The 22,334-nt window shown below is 49.7% G+C and overlaps 2 protein-coding genes across 2 annotated transcripts in view; one reads left to right on the top strand and one right to left on the bottom strand.

Annotated features, from left to right (window-relative positions):
* Positions 1 to 1,109: 1,109 nt before the first annotated feature.
* ENTR1 (endosome associated trafficking regulator 1) lies at positions 1,110 to 12,654 on the bottom strand. Its single transcript, XM_044305634.1, is given in 9 exon segments — positions 1,110 to 4,837; positions 4,911 to 5,050; positions 5,451 to 5,513; positions 5,712 to 5,823; positions 8,617 to 8,690; positions 8,936 to 9,150; positions 9,152 to 9,329; positions 10,444 to 10,556; positions 12,517 to 12,654. Coding segments are annotated over 9 exon segments (1,050 nt in total). The 5' UTR covers positions 12,578 to 12,654; the 3' UTR covers positions 1,110 to 4,743.
* A 121-nt stretch (positions 12,655 to 12,775) lies between these two features.
* PMPCA (peptidase, mitochondrial processing subunit alpha) overlaps positions 12,776 to 22,334 on the top strand; it is a 28,558-nt gene continuing 18,999 nt past the window's right edge. Inside the window, 8 exon segments of the mRNA XM_044305633.1 lie at positions 12,776 to 12,904; positions 14,021 to 14,165; positions 14,167 to 14,224; positions 17,165 to 17,244; positions 17,359 to 17,441; positions 18,578 to 18,672; positions 20,780 to 20,880; positions 21,494 to 21,757. Coding sequence (XP_044161568.1) covers positions 12,858 to 12,904; positions 14,021 to 14,165; positions 14,167 to 14,224; positions 17,165 to 17,244; positions 17,359 to 17,441; positions 18,578 to 18,672; positions 20,780 to 20,880; positions 21,494 to 21,757 — 873 coding nt within the window. The 5' untranslated portion in view covers positions 12,776 to 12,857.

The following is a 22,334-nucleotide window of genomic DNA, read 5'->3' as shown; positions in this document are numbered from 1 at the left end:
GTTCACGTTCCGCTCCCCACACGGTTGACATCCCGAGCAGCAGGGTTATGGCTACATGCTCCTCTGCAGTCAATGACTGGCATCAGGGGTGAAGCGGCCACAAGCAGTAAGTCACCACCGATTCCGGTCATAGGCCGCAGTGGTGCAAGTGACCATGACCATGCTGCACTGGATGCAAACACTGCGGGGACCATAACATGGACACAGCAGTGGCAGGGAGCAGGTAAGTATGAATCTTCTGCCAGAGGCAAGCTGTGCCCACTTGCTCAAAACTCCTTATTCCTGGAGAACCCTCCTGTACTGTGTGAATGGACTGCTTATGAAGGCTACTGCCCGTCAGAGCACAGAGGTCCATTCATTCAGCGATACCTGCACAGCAGAGGTTTAGGGTCCATTCACACGTCCGTTGTTTCTTTCCTGATCTGTTCCGTTTTTTGCGGAACAGATCTGGACCCATTTATTTTCAATGGGTCCTGAAAAAAAAAAATCAGACATTGTGCTGTCCGAATTTTTTCAGGACCCATAGAAAATGAATGGGTCCAGATCTGTTCCGCAAAAAACGGAACAGATCAGGAAAGAAACAACGGACGTGTGAATGGACCCTTAGAGTATGCTTTCCATGGCTTCTTTCTTATAAGGCCTCATGCACACGACCGTTGTGTGTATTGCGGATCTGCAAAACTTGGATGGCGGCCGTGTGCATTCCACAATTTGCGGAACGGCACGGACAGCCATTGATATAGGACAGGTTATATTTTTTTTTTGCAGACCACGGAACGGAGCATCTGCATCTTTTGCGGCCCCATTAAAGTAAATGGGTCTGCATCCAAGCCGCAAAAACTGCGGCTTGGATGCAGACCAAAACAACGGCCGCGTGCATGAGGCCTAAGAGGAGCCATCTGGATTATAGTCCTTAGTGAATCTGTTGCACAGATCACCCCCTGGACCGCATGGTATAGAGCAGGAGGAGCTGAGCAGGTCGATGATATAGTTTTATGGGAAAAGATTTGGTGAAACTTGTAATTTAAATCTGAATCTACGTTTGGATTTAGGAGTCCAGTGGGCGGTCTTAATAGTGATCGACTCCACCCACTGGACTCATGAGCCCAGATCGAGCAGAAAGTACTAAATCACTCGGCTCCTCCTGCTCTATAACCTGCAACTAACACGGAATATAAAAGGTCTTAAAGACACACACCACACGCTGCCGACTCACCTTAAATAATAAAAGGTCAAATAATCATTTATTCAGGAGTATAAAAACAAAATAGCGCAGATCAGGAGCCCTGCTGCTTACCCGAGAATATCCTGGGACCTGTGGTTCCACCGCTGCGGGCTGGCATCAGGACGACTGATCTTGGCTTACAATATCCCAGTACAATTCAGAAAATACAAATAGTTTCTATCATCGTGAGCGAAGAATGCGAATATCATTGGGGCGATCAGAAAATGCAGGATCGGGAGAACGCTGGATTTCATAACACTGCATAGTTTAAATAAGTGGCTAGACCTATAGGGGAATAGATTAGGGAACTGCATATACCACAATAGGACATCCACAGGAGCTACTCAGGGAATCGAGAGATTACATCCCTATGACTGCTCTTCCTGGCAGCCCCTGTATACTGTGAATGGAAAGAGGCAGTGATGATGAAGACAGGCTGGCCATCTCTCTCGGATTCCTCAGCAGTATGCGGGTGCTGACCAACCTGAGGCAGCCGAGCAGAATGACAGAGGGCTCACATATAGACATGTGTCACCTCACACATTGGTGGCATATTGCTAGGATATGCCACCATGGTCAGATATGGCACCTATCTCTTGACCGTCGCCCTCGAGTGAACAGAAAGAACACTGCGCATGCGTAGGATGCTCTCCATTCACCACTGTGGGAGTTCTGAAAATAGCTGAGCAAATGCGATTGGCTATATTCGGAAGTCCCATAGAAATGAGCGGAGAGGCGCACTGTGCAACGGCGGCCACCTCTCCATTCAACTTATGGAAATGGCCTCCTATAGAAATGAACAGAGGACGGACGCGTCAATGCGATCACCTTGGGGGCTCCTTTCTAGAGATAGGTGAGACCTGCACCTATCCGACACTGGTGGCGTACCATAGCTATATGCCACCAATACCTTAGACGAGACAGCCCCTTTAAGAGGCAGCCATTTTAGAGTCTCATCCATGACGGGGTGGGCAACCTGCGGCACTCCAGCTGTTGTGAAACTACAATACCCAGCATGCTCCATTTATTTCTAGGAGTGTTCTAAGAAGAGCAGAGCAAGTATGCATGCTGGGAGTTGTAGTTTCACAACAGTTGGGAGTGCTGCAGGTAGCCCACCCCTGCTAGGGCAATGTTCTCCAACCTGTAGCTCGCCAGCTGTTGGAAAACTACAACTCCCACCATGCCTGGTGGGAGTTGTGGTTTTGCAATAGCTATAGTCGGCTGCACTAGGAGATCACAGCAATGTCTTCTTCTATACGGACTATACTATTGCGAATACTGGCTCATTCTTTACATCTCTGCTTGCTTTCATTGAATCGGAACATCTCATTTACAGCCCAGACTGGATACAAATGTAGCAAACCCTCCGCTGTGATGTTGTAAAGCTCCCTGTATTGATTTAGCCTCACCACGCCACAGCACAATTGTCTTATTAATCATATATATTAATTCAGCTGGTTATTCTTATAGAAAATAATAGGAATTAAACTGGTTTTATGTTTAGTACAAGTGAAATGATAAAAAAGCTAAAATATATAATTTAGATAAAAATATATCTTACATGTTAACTCACAGTGCTAGACCCATAGTGTAAAGCAGTATTCTGCAGGCTGTCAGGGCATGCTGGGAGTTGTAGTTTCCCAACAGCCGCAGATGTCTTGTGTAGAGAGAACAATCGTGCCTCACGCGCTGGTGCAGGGGGTTGTAGTGTAAAGTGCTTCACATCTTGCAAGTAGGATAAGTGTGCGGCGAGTAGACGCCATAGATAGTGGCAGCAAGAATAGTGCAGTATTTGGTCACCTATATATAGGACTACAGGCCTTAAAGGGGTTTTCCAGGAATATACATCGATGGCCTATACTTATCCGCATGGCTGTAGGTTGTACTGCAGTACCAGATGCAGCCACATGTACAAAAGGCGCTGCTGTACCAGGATAATCATGGAGAGCGCACTGTCTATCCTTCATTCCTCCGACTTCACCAATGCCACCTATCCCAAAGAAAGAACATTAAAGGGGTTGTCTGACCCCTAATCAGGGCCAGGGAAGACACCTAGTCACCGCCACTCTGTTCCAACATGAAGCCTCCCATCCCCCTACGGACCGGAAGTGTGACGTCCCATTCATGGTCATGTGCGCCGCTGCGGCCGTTCACTGGTCGCGGTATGTGACAGCTGAGCCTCAGCGGCGTTGGGACTAGGTAAGTGTCTTTTGGGTCGGACAACCCCTTTAACCCGGGACAGTATATAAATATAAGGCAGTAAATCATCCATCAGTCTCTGTATTGAGATGCCTATATAGCAGGGATGCTCAACCTGCGGCCCTCCAGCTGTTCCAAAACCACAACTCCCAGTATGCCTGGACATCCTACAGCTACTAGGGTATGCTGGGAGTTGTAGTTTTGCAACAGCTGGAGGGCCGCAGGTGGATTGAGCATCCCTGCTATATTGGAATCAGTAGAAGCGTGCCATACATCTTAGAGAGCTGTCCCCTCCCCCCCGTCATACACATGCAGCTGACAGATACCGTTTAAGAACACAGGAATGCCGTCAGCAGTTTTGTACCTATGAAACTGGCTGACCTGTTGGCAGCTGAAGGCATCTGTGTTGGTCCCATGTTCCTATGTGCCCGCACTGCTGAGAAAAATGATGTCTTAATATATGCAAATGAGCCTCTAGGAGCAACGGGGGCGTTACCGTTACACCTAGAGGCTCAGCTTTCTCTGCAACTGCTGCGCCCTCTGCACTTTGATTGACAGGTCCAGGCGTGATGATGTTTTTACTGTCTGTGCAGCGGGCGCGGCAGTTGCAGATAGAGCAGAGCCTCTAGGAGTAACGGCAACGCCCCCATTGCACCTACAGGCTCATTTGTATTTATTAAAACAGCCAGTTTCTTGGGTACAAATCTGCTGACAGATGCCCTTTAATGGGATTAGGGAATAAGCAGCTGTCAGACACCTCTGGTGGCTGCTTCTCTCCAGTGAGAGCAAACCATCGGGCTTACCCTGATATTGGCCATTGGGGGAGATTCGGGCACCCCCTTACATATCAGGTGGTTGGCTGGTCCTGCCATAGTCATGGACTGGCCTCTCATTGGAAGACGGTCTGTCGGACTGGCGGGTTTTTTCTATAGGGTGTATAGTGGGGGCAGCCAATAGCGTGATATTGCTTTTGATGATGCAGAAGCCTATGCTTACTAGGAACAGATGACCTCACTACATAGTAGCGTCACTAGTTCCCGGTGATACGTTAGACCACCCTCCCTATGGTCTAACTTTAGAGCAACGAGTGGGCTTTATTTTTCCCAAACAGCGCCACCCTTCTTCACAGCCTGTGTTTGGTATTGCAGCCTCCTTTTTTCCTTTCCTGAAGCTGCATTACTAGATAAGGGTGGCGCTGTATAAGGGGGAAAAGACCCACCAAAAGATTCCTTTCCTCAACACATGGAAGCGACCGTCATGGCGGAGTCTTTTTTTCCCCCCACTATTTGGCAAGTTCCATTATGAAGTAGTAGTCGTCTTTATGATCCATCGTCGTGAACTTCTGCTATTTTGTCAATGGATCTCAGCAGCTCAGCGACGAGGGTCAGCGCCTCCGCTCCGGACACCAGCTGCCTATGGTAAAAGCACGGCAGGTTACATGGGGACAGAACGAGTCGCGGACCCCAATTACCCGAACCCTGCTTACTTGATGGAAGTCTGCGCTCCGCTCACAGCCTTGTGCAGGTTCTCCAGGGCTAAGCTGGCGTTCTGTTTCACCGCGTTCATCCCAGCCGTTTCCCCCCGCCGCAAAGCTTCATTCTCCGCCTTGTAGGTATTTAGCTGGATCTGAAGGACAGAAGTGTGACTGGCATTATGGCCGACATCTGGGGGTGACTGAGGCTAGGCTGCACTACTATAACTGGCAGTGGTCTCTAACTAGTGCAGAACTACCACTCCCAGCAGGCCCTGGCAGCAGACAGCTGTCAAGGCCTATTGAGAGTGGTAGTTTTGCAAAGGGTGTATGATGGGAAAGTTGTCCATATCAACTAGTCTATGCTTCTAGAAGCCCACCCTTAGAAGAAGAGTACACAGTGCTACGGCAGTGCCACCTTCCCTTTGTCGGGATCGGTGGGGATCCCAGACGTTGGACGCTCCACAATCACAAAGTGATGACTTTTCCTAGGAAAATATTAGATTCGTAAGCAAACGACTTACAACTATTTGCAGAATTACGGCTCTTACGCACCTGGAGAAGAGTCACCTCCTGCTTGAGTTTCGTCACGTGGCTCTCGGCTTTGGCAGCTCTTTTCTACAACAGAAAAGCCGGTAATCAGGACATAGAACGAGAATCCTCCTAAATCAAACTCTGAGTGGGTGCTAGAAATACACCGCCTGACAACCAGTCCTGTACAGGCGGTTGTCAGGCAGCGCATCCCTACCAATCAGTCCTATAAAGAACGTGGCCACCTGTCCATTATACGTATACATCTCCTGGGGTGGCACTGACCGTCATCATCTGCAGGTTCGCCTCCACTTGCTGCACCATGGACTCCAGGTCTTGTGCCTCCTTCTGCTCCTCCAGGATTTTTTTTTCCAGTTCTCGCTCGAAATATTTGACCCTAAAATAATTAGAATCTTGTTCATACAGAACCCCACCGATCTTCTGAGGGTCAGCCATCAGTAGTAATATCGTGGACAACCCCAGCTCTGATATGGATCCACATAGGGAATTGCATTCTAAGCAATTTCCTGCTGCAACATCATTCACTCGAATGACACAGCAGGTCAGAGATGGGAAAATTAGATTTGCTTCCACTTCCGGGATGTGTAATTTCAGCTTACGCCATAACGTTTCTGTGGGACCCCCACTGACCCCGAGAACGAAAAGGTCCTTCAGTCTATCCTTGCACAGTGGTGCCACCTACTGTGTAGAGAACTGCAGCACAGCTCCATTCACTTCTTGCTAAGGCCCCTTTCAGACGAGCGAGTTCCACGCATCAGACTCGCAGCGTGAGTATGCGGCAGCTCCCGTCCTGACCTCCCAGTACTGGCGGTCGCATAGCATTATATTGAATGTATTGCTGTCAGTGTTATCCAATACATTCCAGACCTCTAAGGGTTACATAGCCTCATGAATCAATATAATGCTATGTGACCCTGTCGGTGCTGGGAGGTCAGGACGGTAGCTGCCGCAGCGTGTCAGTATAATGCTATGTGACCCTGTCAGTGCTGGGAGGTCGGGATGGTAGCTGCTGCAGCGTGTCAGTATAATGCTATGTGACCCTGTCAGTGCTGGGAGGTCAGGACGGTAGCTGCCGCAGCGTGTCAATATAATGCTATGTGACCCTGTCGGTGCTGGGAGGTCGGGACGGTAGCTGCCGCAGCGTGTCAGTATAATGCTATGTGACCCTGTCGGTGCTGGGAGGTCGGGACGGTAGCTGCCGCAGCGTGTCAGTATAATGCTATGTGACCCTGTCGGTGCTGGGAGGTCAGGACGGTAGCTGCCGCAGCGTGTCAGTATAATGCTATGTGACCCTGTCAGTGCTGGGAGGTCGGGACGGTAGCTGCCGCAGCGTGTCAGTATAATGCTATGTGACCCTGTCGGTGCTGGGAGGTCAGGACGGTAGCTGCCGCAGCGTGTCAATATAATGCTATGTGACCCTGTCAGTGCTGGGAGGTCAGGACGGTAGCTGCCGCAGCGTGTCAGTATAATGCTATGTGACCCTGTCAGTGCTGGGAGGTCAGGACGGTAGCTGCCGCAGCGTGTCAATATAATGCTATGTGACCCTGTCGGTGCTGGGAGGTCGGGACGGTAGCTGCCGCAGCGTGTCAATATAATGCTATGTGACCCTGTCGGTGCTGGGAGGTCGGGACGGTAGCTGCCGCAGCGTGTCAGTATAATGCTATGTGACCCTGTCAGTGCTGGGAGGTCAGGACGGTAGCTGCCGCAGCGTGTCAATATAATGCTATGTGACCCTGTCGGTGCTGGGAGGTCGGGACGGTAGCTGCCGCAGCGTGTCAGTATAATGCTATGTGACCCTGTCGGTGCTGGGAGGTCAGGACGGTAGCTTCCGCAGCGTGTCAGTATAATGCTATGTGACCCTGTCAGTGCTGGGAGGTCAGGACCGTAGCTGCCGCAGCGTGTCAGTATAATGCTATGTGACCCTGTCAGTGCTGGGAGGTCAGGACGGTAGCTGCCGCAGCGTGTCAGTATAATGCTATGTGACCCTGTCAGTGCTGGGAGGTCAGGACGGTAGCTGCCGCAGCGTGTCAATTTAATGCTATGTGACCCTGTCGGTGCTGGGAGGTCAGGACGGTAGCTGCCGCAGCGTGTCAATATAATGCTATGTGACCCTGTCGGTGCTGGGAGGTCGGGACGGTAGCTGCCGCAGCGTGTCAATTTAATGCTATGTGACCCTGTCGGTGCTGGGAGGTCAGGACGGTAGCTGCCGCAGCGTGTCAATATAATGCTATGTGACCCTGTCGGTGCTGGGAGGTCAGGACCGTAGCTGCCGCAGCGTGTCAGTATAATGCTATGTGACCCTGTCAGTGCTGGGAGGTCAGGACGGTAGCTGCCGCAGCGTGTCAGTATAATGCTATGTGACCCTGTCAGTGCTGGGAGGTCAGGACGGTAGCTGCCGCAGCGTGTCAATTTAATGCTATGTGACCCTGTCGGTGCTGGGAGGTCAGGACGGTAGCTGCCGCAGCGTGTCAATTTAATGCTATGTGACCCTGTCGGTGCTGGGAGGTCAGGACGGTAGCTGCCGCAGCGTGTCAATATAATGCTATGTGACCCTGTCGGTGCTGGGAGGTCAGGATGGTAACTGCCGCAGCGTGTCAATATAATGCTATGTGACCCTGTCGGTGCTGGGAGGTCAGGATGGTAACTGCCGCAGCGTGTCAATATAATGCTATGTGACCCTGTCGGTGCTGGGAGGTCAGGACGGTAGCTGCCGCAGCGTGTCAATATAATGCTATGTGACCCTGTCAGTGCTGGGAGGTCAGGACGGTAGCTGCCGCAGCGTGTCAATATAATGCTATGTGACCCTGTCAGTGCTGGGAGGTCAGGACGGTAGCTGCCGCATACCTATGCTGCGAGTCTGATGCTCGTCTGAAAGGGGCCTAAGGCAGCACTGTGGCCCCTTTATTCTCCGGGTTGTTGGGGTCGCAGTAGCCCGCCATCAGAGAGTGATGACGTATCGCCGCCCGCTCTATATTCTCGTCTCTTTTTCGGGCACCATCATCCGCTTTGTTTGATACAAGGGACTAAATGCTTTCAATAAGTGGGATCCCATCCTTTATGGACTATCTGGGAAATCCAACATAAATTCCCGTGGTAGGAAGACCCCTTTATTATCACCAGAAAGTGGGAGGGAAATAAAGTCAATCAAACCTGCACCAATGATACTGACTTTTCCGACTGGGACTCGTTCACTTTGTGCATTTCTTGGATTTTTCTTCTCAGGCTGTTATTTTCTTCCAAGACCTGAAATACAAGCACAAAACGTCAAGAAAATAGTTCTGAAGGAGAAGTCTTGCAATTTTCTAATATTCTTTCAGCATTTTTAAGATCTCTTCTTACTGTCAGTGAATGGAAATATATCTGGCTAAAAACCTGCGCCGACCTAATCCTTCCCACAGCTGGGGGTTTGCTACAAAGAATTGGTTTGATTATTCGGGTGATCACAGTGAGGCAGATTTATGTGAAGTGTCACGGTATGCGCCTCGTACCTCCTCGTAGCTCATCTGCTTGCTCTGGAAGAGCGCGGTGTCATGCGGGGTTCTTCGCCGGTGTGATGGGCGGCTCTGGATTGGTGTAACCATCGGCAGCAGGAGGGGGACCTCCCGGCAGACGCCATATCGGAAACTGATCGTCCCCTGAGATGTCGCTGTATGCGGAAGACTCGTTATATATGCTGTCAGGAGATGTGCCGACATGCAGAGTCTGCTCTACCACCGATGGGTGATAGCTTCCGCTCCAGTCCTCCTCCTCCTCATCATAGTCATCTTCATCCAGGAGATCATTGTCCACAGTGGGGTCCTTAAAAAACGTTTCCTGGTACTTTGAGTTTGAGGAGAACTTGTCCCGGGATTCGGGGAGGACTGTGGTACCATGTTTAGTCTCCTAAGGAGAAGAGAAATTAATGGAAGGTTCTTGGTGCTGAAAGTGATATCATAGTGCAAATGTCAGTAAATGACTCCTCAAAGAGAGTCAAAATTAAAGGGGTTTTCCAACTTATTTATACTGATGATACCCAGGACCCCTGCTGATCAGCTGTTTGAGGAGACCACGTAAGCGCAGCAGCCTCCTCACAGTTTACCAAGCACAGCGCCGTCCATTGGATAGTGGCTGTACTTGGTATTGCAGCTCAGGCCCATTCACTTGAATGGGACTGAGCTGTGCCTAGGCCTAGGAATGCGAGGTCACTGGCCTAGGGCTGCAAGAGCAGTGCCGTTGCCTTGTCAAACAGATGATTGGTGGGGGTTGTTGGACCCCCCCACCCAAGATCAGATACTGAAGACCTATTCAGAAGATAGGTCATCGTTATAAGAAAAAATAAATAAAAAAATTATAATATATATATATAATATCACAGAACCCCTTTAAACACACTACAGCATCTCCAACAGGGTTCATGTGATGTCCATGGAGAAACATGGACACGACAATCCTGTAGAAAAGCTTCTTTTTTTTTTTGTTCTCGTGATCGGTGGGGGTCTCAGGCGTAGGACCCCCACCTATCTTTTGGCATATCCTAGTGATGGTCTACCAAAGTATCAGGTGGGAATACCCCATTAAGGACACGGGACAACAGTCGATTGTTGAGCTCCAGATAAAGTGAGGCTTTAGTGAGTGCCTTTGACTTAGAAAGGGATCCCGACCAGGGGGACTGATCCCCTCCCCCGTCCTATGGCATCCATATCCTAGTAGGGTAGTTGGAAATTGGTGGTTGTTGTAAGACAAACCTGTTGCATCTTGTGCGGATCAGATAGGGGAGGTTTCCCTTGACAGGTTGGTCTCAACCCCTGCACATATGCTCGGGGCCCCCTCTATAAGCCGAACAAGCAGCTCCTGTTCAGATAAACTCTTGCAACACAAGGATGACTATTCATCCCCTGCAGTGATACCATCTATTTACCAGAAGTGTAGGGACGGGACCCGGTCACCTCAGGGGCCACAATTTAAAAGGTGTCTTATCTCTCAACCCCTTTCAATTCACCAGCCTAATGTTACTCACAATGGAGAAATCCCCTTCTCCGTTCCTTCCCGTCGGCAAGATACTGGTTTTGCCTTTCACAAATTCTTTGAAAGAAAACGGGTTCCCTTCATCAGGATCATCTTCATCAGGATCTGCAAAACACAGGAGAAGACGTGTCACAGAAGACCCACAGCGGAGATCACAGCACATGACCAATGATACAGACGTCCTCCCTTCTATCTTACTGTAGAGACAGCCCTATGCACGTCCCCCCCCCCCTTCCACCTTATTGTAGAGACCACCCTGTGGACACCCCCCCTCCCGCCTTACTGTAGAGACCGCTCTGTGGACGTCCTCCTTATTATAGAGACCACCCTGTGGACATCCTCCCATCCACCTTATTGTAGAGACCACCCTGTGGACACCCCCCCACCACCTTCCTGTAGAGACCGCCCTGTGGACATCCTCCTATCCACCTTATCGTAGAGATCACCCTGTGAACACCCCCCCTCCCGCCTTACTGTAGAGACCGCCATGTGGACGTCCTCCTTATTATAGAGACCACCCTGTGGACATCCTCCCTTCCACTTTATTGTAGAGACCGCCCTGTGGACATCCTCCTATCCACCTTATTGTAGAGACCACCCTGTGGACCCCCCCTCCCGCCTTACTGTAGAGACTGCCCTGTGGACACCCCCCCCCTCCCGCCCTACTGTAGAGACCACACAGTGGACACCCCCCCACCACTTTACTGTAGAGACCGCCCTGTGGACGTTCTACCTTCCACCTTATTGTAGAGACCGCCCCCCCTTCCACCTTATTGTAGAGACCACCCTTTGGAAACCCCCCCTCCCACCTTACTGTAGAGACTGCCCCGTGGATGTCCTCCCTGCCACCTTATTGTAGAGACCACCCTGTTGACGTTCTCCCTTCCACCTTACTGTAGAGACCACCCTGTGGACGTTCTCCCTTCCACCTTACTGTAGAGACCACCCTGTGGACGTTCTCCCTTCCACCTTATTGTAGAGACCGCCCTGTGGACGTTCTCCCTTCCACCTTATTGTAGAGACCGCCCCCCCTTCCACCTTATTGTAGAGACCGCCCCCCCTTCCACCTTATTGTAGAGACCACCCTGTGGACACCCCCCCTCCCACCTAAATGTAGAGACCGTCCTGCGGATGTCCTCCCTGCCACCTTATTGTAGAGACTGCCCAGGGACATTCTTCCTACCACCTTACTGTAGAGACCACCCTGTGGTCGTTCTCCCTTCCACCCTATTGTAGAGACCGCCCCCCCTTCCACCTTATTTTAGAGACCACCCTGTGGTCGTTCTCCCTTCCACCTTATTGTAGAGACCACCCTATGGACAGCCCCCCCCCCCCTCCCACCTTAATGTAGAGACCGCTCTGCGGACGTTCTCCCTTCCACCTGTTGTGTGCATGAGGCCTAAAGTGCAGACCGGGTAGAGCTGGGGGTCTGCCATAGCGCCCACAAGCTTCTTGTTACTTCATGTCTAATGGCGGCCCCCAAAGACATCCTGACTTACTCTATAATACAGGAAAGGGGCTTCTTAGTCACATGATGTCAGACTTGATACATTGTAACACTTGTGAACAATGTATCCATTTTTAATCACATTTGCCTAAAATTTAAAGGAACAGTCATCATTTTTAAGTCATAGCCACTGGATATATGGTCCTGCTCACTCCATAACTCCCATAGTGAAGGGATCACTGCCAGGAGCATAGACTGGCACTCATATCCTCAGGGTTGACGTAGGAGGTGGGCACCCAGCTGCTACCAAGAAATATGGCACTGTCCCCGCCGATACTGCGGTGCCCACCAAATACTGTTGCCATGGCAAGGTGACGGTAGCTCGTCTACGGACAGGTGACCACAGCGCCAATCACTGGCCACAAGGGTGAGGTCTTGACGTTTGTGACGTCGCCAATGTGGGCACTATAGGCTACGACGTGCCCGAGGATCCCAAGTACCAGTGGTGCCAGGTTTAAAAGGTAAATAAGTGGTTGGAGGGAGTAGCCCTTTAAGGTGGGCACACCAGGGGCAGCTCATGTCAGAGTGTGCCCCTCCCCAGCACCACCCTACACTCACCATCCTGGATGATCAGAGTCTTCCCCTTCTTCCCTGGGGGTTGCCTGGGGAATCCTGACATGGCAGAGAGTAGCCCTGGCACCTCCGGCGGTCAGAGGGCACCGCACGGGCAGCTCATAGTCCTCAGCCCGCCCTGGCATGCACCGTACAGCTGGAGCAGCTGCAGGGGATGACACAACGGCAGGGGGCAGCAGAGAGTCACCGGGCGCACACTGGGAGCCCCAGCCTCAGCTGACCGTTGCAAAGCTCCGCCCAGGAAGTGACGTCTCTGAGGCAGGACAGGAAGCAGGAAGTGAGCCGCTGTGACAGGTCCCGGGGAGGTCAGGGCTGAGAGTGTAAAGATGGCGGCGAATATGACGAGATGTCGAGCGTGGGTCGGGATACGGAGGTAAGTGGGGGTCGCAGAGGACACTTATCGTGACAGACAAGCGGACAGTGGCTTCTACGTGGAGGGAGGGGGCTGGAGTCACGTGGTGACATGATACTGTGTGGAGGGGGCTGCCCCCCAGCTTCTATATCATACAGTGGCCATCTGCAAAACTACAACTCCCAGTATGCTGAAAGTTGAAGTTTTGCAACTATACAAGACCGGTTTATAGGAAAATTGCTTGAGTAGCTGTTCCCCCAATGCCTGGACTGTAGGTGAATGTGGCCACCTACCTGGACTTCACTGTCGGACCCCTCCTGCTGCTTGGAGTTCAATAACTATCCCCTTTTATGTTCCAACTTCTCAGCATTTGCAAAATCGGTGCTAGCTGTCAGTGAATGAAAGCATATCTGATTGCATCCAGAGGCTGGATCTAGTCCTGCTGACCCAGCTCGCGGTAACGACACATTCATTGGACTCAATCAGGGCAGGATTTCAATAGCTGGATGTAAACGAGAGCCACGATTCCATCAGCTGACAGCCGGCAGAGCTATTGCAATTGGGTGCTGTGATCAGAAGCTTAACTTATAGCCCCAATGCAAAATCAGTAACACGGCCTCCCACCTATCATGCTTTCTCGTATGGGGAAGAAAGACTATAGGGTCCCCTTCACCAAGCCCTGGCTATAATCAGGACTCGGTGCCGTATAGATCAGCACTCTGGATTTGGGATGGGGGAGTGGAGCATGCCCTGGGCACCTATAGCTTCTACATATAGGGGACCCCATGGGCACCGACACCTCCTCCTATCACATGCACTGTACACCTCCTGAAGGAGACTTTAAAAAGTGGGTTCCTACTTTAATGCGCATAAAGACCAACTTGCGTTTAATGAAGCATTCAGCAACCTTCCTATATACTTTGTGTTTCTGTTCCTCACTGTGTTAAGATCTCTGCTTGCTGCCACTTTCTTGTTAAGATCATTCTCATAGCTGAGGGTTTGCTGCTTGTCTAGACAATTCTTTCTGAGCTAAACATTTTACCTGCACTGAAACATTGCAGCAAATTGCCAGCACAGTAGAGGATGCTGCCCTTGAACCCATGCGCTATATTCAGTTTTATCTGCTTTGTGTTCCAGGTTCGGGCTGCCTGCCTACAGGAGGTTCAGCAGCGGCACCACCTACCCCAGTATACCACTTACCGCTCCCTTACCCGGGGTGCCCAAGCCAGTGTTTGCAAGAGTGGATGGACAGGAGAAGTATGAGACTAAGGTCACCACCCTAGGAGAACGGGTTGCGGGTGGCTTCTCAGAACAAATTTGGACAGTTCTGTACAGTTGGGCGTAAGTAGAACAACATTCTGGGCTAAACTTGTGTGTTATCCCTAGTGGAGGCCCTGGAGGGGCGGGGCTTAACACACAGGAATACAAGAGCCAAGGAGAGAATGTGTCGCACTCCGCCCTCTCAAGCCCTGCACTAGGTATAACATACTCTCAATTTTGTCTGGAGTTTATTTTTAAGGGGGTATTCCGGTTATATTAAAGGGGTTTTCGCATCTCGGACAATGGGGGCATATCGCTAGGATATGCCCCCATTGTCTTATATGAGCGTGGGCCGCACATTCAGTTCTATGGGAGAGGCGGGATTAGCGCTTGGTGGTGGACGGACATCGGGAAATCTGGGGTCCTCCAGCCACAGCGCTCCCCGCTCCATTCTCGATTATAGGTGTGGGTCCTAGCGATATGCCCCCATTGTCTAAGATGGGAATACCCCTTTAAGTCATCCACTGTACACAAGATAGGGCATAACTTTTAGATCAGTGGGAATCCTACCGCTGGGCCCCATGGAGCCCCCTGAGATGAACAGAGTGGCCGGTCAGGCATACGCGTTACTGCTCCACTAATTTCTATGGGAGTTTCAGGGATGGCAGAGTACAGCGCTTGGCTATCTCCGGAACTCCCATAGAAATTAATGAGTTGTCCACTTTTAACGATTGTTGACCTATCCTTATGATAGGTCATCAATATTAGATCGGCGGTAGTCGATCAGCTGTTTGAAGTGAAGGCAGCTCTCATACGAGCTCTGCTTTCTCTGCTCTGTTTACCTGCTCCCCGCAGCAATTGCAGTGGTGAGCAGGTGTAATTACAAGTATGGCGTCCCCATTCACTTCTATGGGACGTCTCGGTCTATTCAAGTGGATAGGACTGAGTACGAGCGCTGCCTTTTCTTCAGACAGTTGATCAGCGGGGGTGCCGGGTGTCAGACCCCCACGATCTGATGCTGATGAGCTATCCTGAGGATAAGTCATCAATAGTAAAAAAGTGGACAACTCCTTTAATCCTATTCACTTGAATGGGACTGAGGTGCACAAAGTCCGTGTGACAGATGGATGTGATGTCATACGACCCCTTCCAACAACTGATCAGTGAGGGTGTCAATAGTAAGCCCTACGCTAGTCAGATATTAGGATATGTCATCGCTAGTGATTAAATTGATTCATACTGGAAGTGAAGCGGCGCCATGCACAGTCGGCTTCTGCGCTGCTTAGGTGGCAGCAGCAGATCCTTTGCACTTGCACCGCTACTCGGGAGCAAAAGGGCAAGTGCATGATCAACAGGTCAGACGAGAGATCTGGCCCTGTCAATCAGCGGGGAGGGGGGTTGAGCAGCAGGGCTAGCTCCGCTCTGCTTAAGGAGGCCGATTGATGAATTCGATTAATACAAATCAATTCGCTAACCTCTAGTCATCAATACTAAATTCCTGCAAGGCCCCTTTAATTGGCTCCTTTTCCTGCCTCTACAGAAGTTTGGAGGCCACAGGCTCCACATCCCTGAGACGTGATGGAGTGTCGGCTCTCTGCCTGTAGTTTGTAGCTGTTTGCAGCATACCCCATTTGCTATGGATTTTGTCTGATTGCAATGGGGGAAATCAACAGCTGAATCTTCATTAAAAACACAGTTATAATCTACATGAAAGTTTGGGTAACTTTGTCTCGCATTATACTCCAGAGCTGCCTACATAGTTCTGCTGGTTGCCACTGGAAGCTGACAACAACCTTGTTGTCAGACACCCCTCTAAGGCCTCTGTCACACGAACAATGCGGATTAGGTCCGGATGCATTCAGGGTGCATTCAGTGAAACGAGCACTATTTTCAAGCAATTTCAGTCAGTGTTTTCCGCGCGGGTGCAATCCGTTTTAGGCCTCAATGTACACGGGCAGCCTCAGTTTTTTGCGGTACGCAAATTGCGGATTCGCAAAACACGGAAGCTGCCCGTGTGCCTTCCACAATTTGCGGCCCCATTGAAGTGAATAGGTCCGAACCAGAGCCGCAAAAACGGCGGCTCCGATGCAGACCAGAACAACGGTTGTGTGCATGAGGCCTTAATGTGTTTTTCACGAGCGTGATAAAAAAAACTGAAGGTTTACAAACAACATCTCCTAGCAACCATCTCCTGGCTTTTGGATGCAATGCGTTTTTCACTTAAGCCCCATTCACTTTTTTCACGCAACGCAGAACTGATGCGTGAAAAAAACCACTCATGTGCACAGACAAATTGAAATGAATGGGTCAGGATTCGGTGCGGGTGCTATGGATTCACGTCACGCATTGCACCCTGCGTGGAAAACTCGCTCGTGTGAAAGGGGCCTAACAGTCGAGCTGTCCCTGTAATAGAGGGGGGGGGGAGTGAGGCCGGCCATACACAAAAGAAAAGCTGCTGGCTGGCAGGGTCACCCCCGAGACCTTTACAGACATGCTGGCTTGGCCGAGTATGCATGTGTTCTCAGTAGGGAGAGGAAGCCATTGCCAGACTTCTCTTATCAACCTGATAACTAAAGGATCGAGTGGTTAAATCCAGCCGCCCAGCCTTATCTGACCTGATACCGGAAGTCTGGGTAGAGTCAGGAGGACCCCATACAAAGAAGATGGTCGGCCAGTCCCGTCGGAGTCCACAGGTGCGACAGACGTGTATCTAATGTGTATGGACAGCTTTAGCTTCTCTTACATCAGATTACTATAAAGTGTTCAGTAGAACGCGGATCACCAGAGCGAGCTTTATGCTGTCAGCAAGCAATCCTGGGAGATTTCACCTCTGAAGCCTGCAGAATTATGAATGCAGCTCTGGAGTATAATACATGTGATGTATATAAAAAATAATTCCACTTTTTTATGTAGATTTATTCTGTGTAATGTATAAAATGTTGCTTTAAGCCGGACATGTAGGTGACAAGAGTGGGAAGGCTTCACTTGTAGGTAACCAGTATACATATATTTTTTTTACAGTCCTCATCAATTCGGGCTCCAGACATGAAACCAAATACCTCAGCGGCATCTCTCACTTTCTGGAGAAGCTCGCCTTCTCTGTAAGTAGAACTTTTACTGTCAGGTCTCATATTTGAGTGCACATGTAGTTGGTATGCACAAGGGTTTCTTGTAAATGTGCGCTGTGTGACACGCTGTCTGTGTTCCCCCTGTAGTCCACAGCACGGTATGGCAGTAAGGATGAGATTCTCTTGACGCTAGAAAAACACGGCGGGATCTGTGATTGTCAGACCTCCAGGTAAGGCTAGGGTCTCCTCTGTGGTGTATTTAGTCAAGTGACTAGGACAGAGCTGCAGTTCCCAGCTTTGTCCTTGGGCTTGTTAAAATCCTTATTTAATGACTATTCCCTATATAGGGCTCTTACCTTTTGTCTGTTGGTTCGTTTCCTTAAAAATTGATCTTTTAAAATATGCTAATCACTTCACTACCAGCAAGTAGGGTGTCTACTTGCTGGTAGCCGCTGCAAAAAAACGCCCCCTCCTCCTGTTGATTGACAGGGCCAGCGATCTCTCGCCTCCTCCGGCTGTCCCTGTCAGCATTTCAAATCCCGCGCCTGTCTTTATTTGGCGCAGGTGCTCTGAGAGAAGGAGGCTCGCCTCCTCAGCACTCCCTCAGTGCGCCTGTGCCGATGACGACTTCTCTTTCGGTGAAATGCTGACAGGGCCAGCCGGAGGAGGAGAGCGATCGCTGGCCCTGTCAATCAACAGGAGGAGGGGGCGGTTTTTTGCAGCGGCTACCAGCAAGTAGACACCCTACTTGCTGGTAGTGAAGTGATTTGCATATTTTAAAAGATCGATTTTTAAGGAAATGAACCAACAGACAAAGGTAAGAGCCCTATATAGGGAATAGTCATTAAATAAGGATTTTAACAAGCCCCCCCCAAAAAATATTGTGTTTTGGGGGTGACAGAAGCCCTTTAATCTGATATTGCAGCTTGTATTAGAAAGCCTGATGTGGCAGACTATTGTGGGGAGGGAAGCCTTCCCTCGCGGCAATCGCCTGCTAGCTAGTGGTGTAGACCGCTGCTATTACATGCACTGAGCTCCTCCGCAGCCTTCACTCGTCCCCATGCTGTATAGTGATTTGCCAGCGGCAGGTCATTATTAGACAGCACGATCTGCCGCCTGCAAACAATAATTTTTTATCATGTCAAAAGATTTGGATTGCCTGATGATCGAGCTCATTCATCGGGCAATCGGCGGCAGTATTACATTACAAGATGATCGCTACGAGAATTCATGTGAACACTTGTTAGCGATTATCAGGCCCGAAAATCGGGCGGTGTAATACAGGCTTTAGCTCTTAAAGTGGGGGGGGGGATCAGAAGTGGTGCTTGTGCAGGAAAATGACGTGTATATTATCTCCTTGTTCCAGGGACACCACAATGTATGCCGTGTCTGCAGATGCTAAAGGCCTGGACAATGTGGTCAGCCTGTTGTCAGAAGTGGTTCTGCAGCCCCGGTTGTCAGGTAAAAATGTTTCTTCTGTTTACAGTTCATTGCGCCTTTCAAAGCTCTGCTTATTCTTTTTTGTAAGGTGTTCTCACCTATTGTCACCCTCCCTTTATAATCCGTTAACACAGACCGGTGTTTCAGGCAATTATCAGAAGCAAACAGAATGTTCCCGATAATTACCTGGTTGTCAGCGGAGAAGACATTGACATGCAGCGATCTTCTCTTCTCTACAGCTATTGCTGGTCCCCGTGCAGTCTTTGTTTTTGGGCAGCAGATCCCTGTTGACTCAGGCCGGTCTGCTCCACAGAAACGGTGACAGACATCTATTAACCTGTTTACACTGGCGTGAATACGTTGCAAATTATGGCACAGGTCAGGTAATGTGTGCTCCATAATTTGAGACTCTTCAAGCTTCTTGACACTTTTCTGAAGGGACGGGGCTTTGCATGGCCCAGCAGCTTTACTATAACTTGCACCAGAAACTGCGGACGTTATAGCTGAAGTACATGGCAGGAATCTGTCGCCCCAGCGTACAGGGGACCAAGAGTGGCATAGGGGAACACCTGTCTTGATAATTGTCCCTCACTGTTTTGTGGTGTCAGCCTGAAAGACACCATCATCCACTGAATGAGCGTTTGCTTGTTCATTGGGTGGTCGCCGGCACCTTTTACACAGGCCAGTTATCAGGACTGCGCATTTCTATAAACGCTGATCCCCGATAATTGGCCAGATTGTAAGTCCATGTACAAGGATGTTAGGGAAATGCACCTCTTAAAAGGGTTTTCTGTGAGTTTATTAGTGATATATCCCATCCCCAGGATACGCCATTGTTATCAAATCTGTGTGGGGGTCCAACTCTCGGCATGTCGATCAGCCGTTTGAAGGGCGTTGTGGGCATAGGACTGTCTTCCTGCATAGTAAGGACAGTACAGGGTATAGCAGCTCGTCCCATTCAGGTGAACAGGAGGAAGCTGGGACATGCTTCACTGCCTCTTTTAAGGAGACTGTACAGGTATATCGACTGATCTAAGCAACAAAGCACTCAACCCAAGCGCTATGCAACCCACAATCGCGCCATTCAACTGTTTAGCAGTAACTCTGGTACCAGTATTACACCGCCATTATGTAGTGGACACAGCCGGTTACTGCAGCTCCCATTACAGTGAATGGGACTAGTGTTGCAGCAACCAATTTCATCCACCGCACATTGGCTGCTCCGTTGCAGTTGGCGAGAATGCCGGGTGTCGGAACCCCACTTGTCTGATATTGATGGCCTAAGGTTCTAACTATCCCAGAAAAACCCTGTAAGTGCCCTATAATGTAATATTATACTGCCCCAGAGGTTGATCCAGGACAGGGGTGCAACCACTAATACACACCCGATGCCAGTCCTCAATGCAGAAATTGTACCTATGTAATATGTGCGGTTGCACAGAGTCTCTCTTGTAATCTGTAGTCATGGAGACACATGGGTCTGCATTGGAGCTGTATACACTTCAACTAAGATCTTGCGCAGCAGCAACAAAATGATTGCAAACGTTTTCATGACCCCTCCAATATTCTTGTATACTTTGGAGCAGGGCATGGGTGGCGCTCCGATCAGTTTTATAAAGAGAATGATTCTGGTAATAGTTATGTCTAAAATTCGCCGCTCTTTAACCCTTTCACTGACAAGGACATTAGTGAAGGATGGGGTAGTTTGTCGGCCAGTCGGGTCTTTTTATGCAGCTGGAAAAGTCATTATATTGTAAATGGCCGACAATATGCAGGCTGTATGAGGGATGAATGATCGTAGTGATGCATCGGCCAGTGTAAGGCCTCATTCACAGTAACCAATGTGACCAAGTCTGAGGCTAGTCACATGGCCGTCGTATGAATATACCCTAAAGCCAATGCACTAATCGACTCATGACCGGCTCGATCGGAGGTCATTATTGCCCCTGCAGTGTAAAGTACTGGATATAGATATCAAATATTCTCTCTCCCAGATGGGTCGTTAGGAGTTCATAAGATGCTATAGGAAAGTGACCAGATCAAAGTGGACGCCTCGCCGCAACACTTGGGGTTGTAGTGGGGTAACCGATAGCATGTGACACTGCTGACAAGAGTTCCTCTGTTGCAGATGAAGAGCTGGAGATGACCCGTATGGCTGTCCGCTTTGAATTGGAGGACCTGAACATGAGGCCAGATCCGGAGCCGTTGCTGACGGAGATGATCCATGCAGTAAGTGGTACTGACGATATATACCACATACTACGTTGCTGCTTCCTCTTTTGCAGCAATTCATTCTGGGTATTTACAGGACCTAATGGAAAGGAGATCCTGAGCTTTATTTGAGACATTCACACTATACTGGTGAGGGATGTCTATTAAAGCCACACTCGCATCTTCTTCTGGGAGATCCGACAGGCCGTTTCGGCACATCCTCTACTTCACCACCGGACCCCCATTTGCTGTAATGAGGTCCGGCTGTGATCAGGCCAACTTCCGGCATAAATGCTGGGTTTTGGCCGGACAAAAACCGTTGCCAGCATGTGTGCCAGATCAGGCAGGCGGATCTCCAAAATGGAGATTTGAATGCGGCCTAAAGGGCTTGTCCAGGATTGGAAAAATAGCTTTTTTTTTGCCAGAACCAGTGCCTCCGTGGGCCGATTATGGTATTGCAGCTCAGCCAGATTCAACTGAATGCAGATGAGCTGCAATACCAGACACAGACTGCAGACAGATGTGGCGCTGTTTCTGGAATATACATTATTTATTTTTTTCCTTATTTTGGACAACCTTTTAAGAGTTGAAGAATGACTGACTTATTATTTTTATTTTTATTTGTCTTCAGGCCGCTTTCCGGGGTAACACAGTGGGCCTCCCCAGATTCTGCCCCATGGAGAACATTGATAAGATTGATAAGAATACACTACACTCTTATATGCACAACTACTACACCCCGGACAGGATGGTCCTGGCGGGTGTGGGGATTGAACACGACCAGCTGCTGGAGTGCTCTAAGAAGTACCTGCAGGATGTGAAGCCCGTGTGGGAGTCGGGGAAGCCGAGGAGCATCGACAGGTCCATTGCTCAGTACACAGGAGGGATAGTTAAGGTAACATTGAGTTATGGGGTGAAATTATGTCTATGGAGGAGCAGCTATTCAGCCATTATAGGTTCCATGAAGGCAACACCTGTCCGTATGTCTTATTATGGTGGAGCATGGAGCTGCTGACAAAGTGGCTCCTACTGTGGCTGGCTCAGTTCTCATGAATTACATGGCGCCCAATGTTGGACATGTAATACTGAGTTTCACCTGTAGTGGCTGCTATTTGGCGAATGTGTAGCAGGTAGGGATGAGCGAACCCGAACTTCGGTTCGGTTTTTCGGTGGGTTAGGAAAACAGAATATAACGGAATTCGTAGACGGAATGCAAAATGGAAGCCTTTAAGAGGCATTCTGTTTTTATCCATCATAATAATTCCAAGCATAATGGATCCGTCTGGTTTCCGTTATGCAAGACGCAAAACAAAGTCCTACATAACAGAAACCAGATGGATCTGTTATGCTCGGCCATAGACTTCTGTTATGACGGATCAAAACGGAATGCCTCTTAAAGGCTTCTGTTTTGCATTCCGTCTAAGAATTCCGTTCCCTAACCCACCCGAAAACCAAGTTCGGGTTCGCTCATT

This window comes from Bufo gargarizans, chromosome 9, assembly GCF_014858855.1.
Source record: "Bufo gargarizans isolate SCDJY-AF-19 chromosome 9, ASM1485885v1, whole genome shotgun sequence".
In the NCBI taxonomy this organism is placed as follows: domain Eukaryota; kingdom Metazoa; phylum Chordata; class Amphibia; order Anura; family Bufonidae; genus Bufo; species Bufo gargarizans.
Note: the sequence above shows the minus strand (reverse complement) of the source record. Positions and strands in the feature narration are given on the sequence as shown.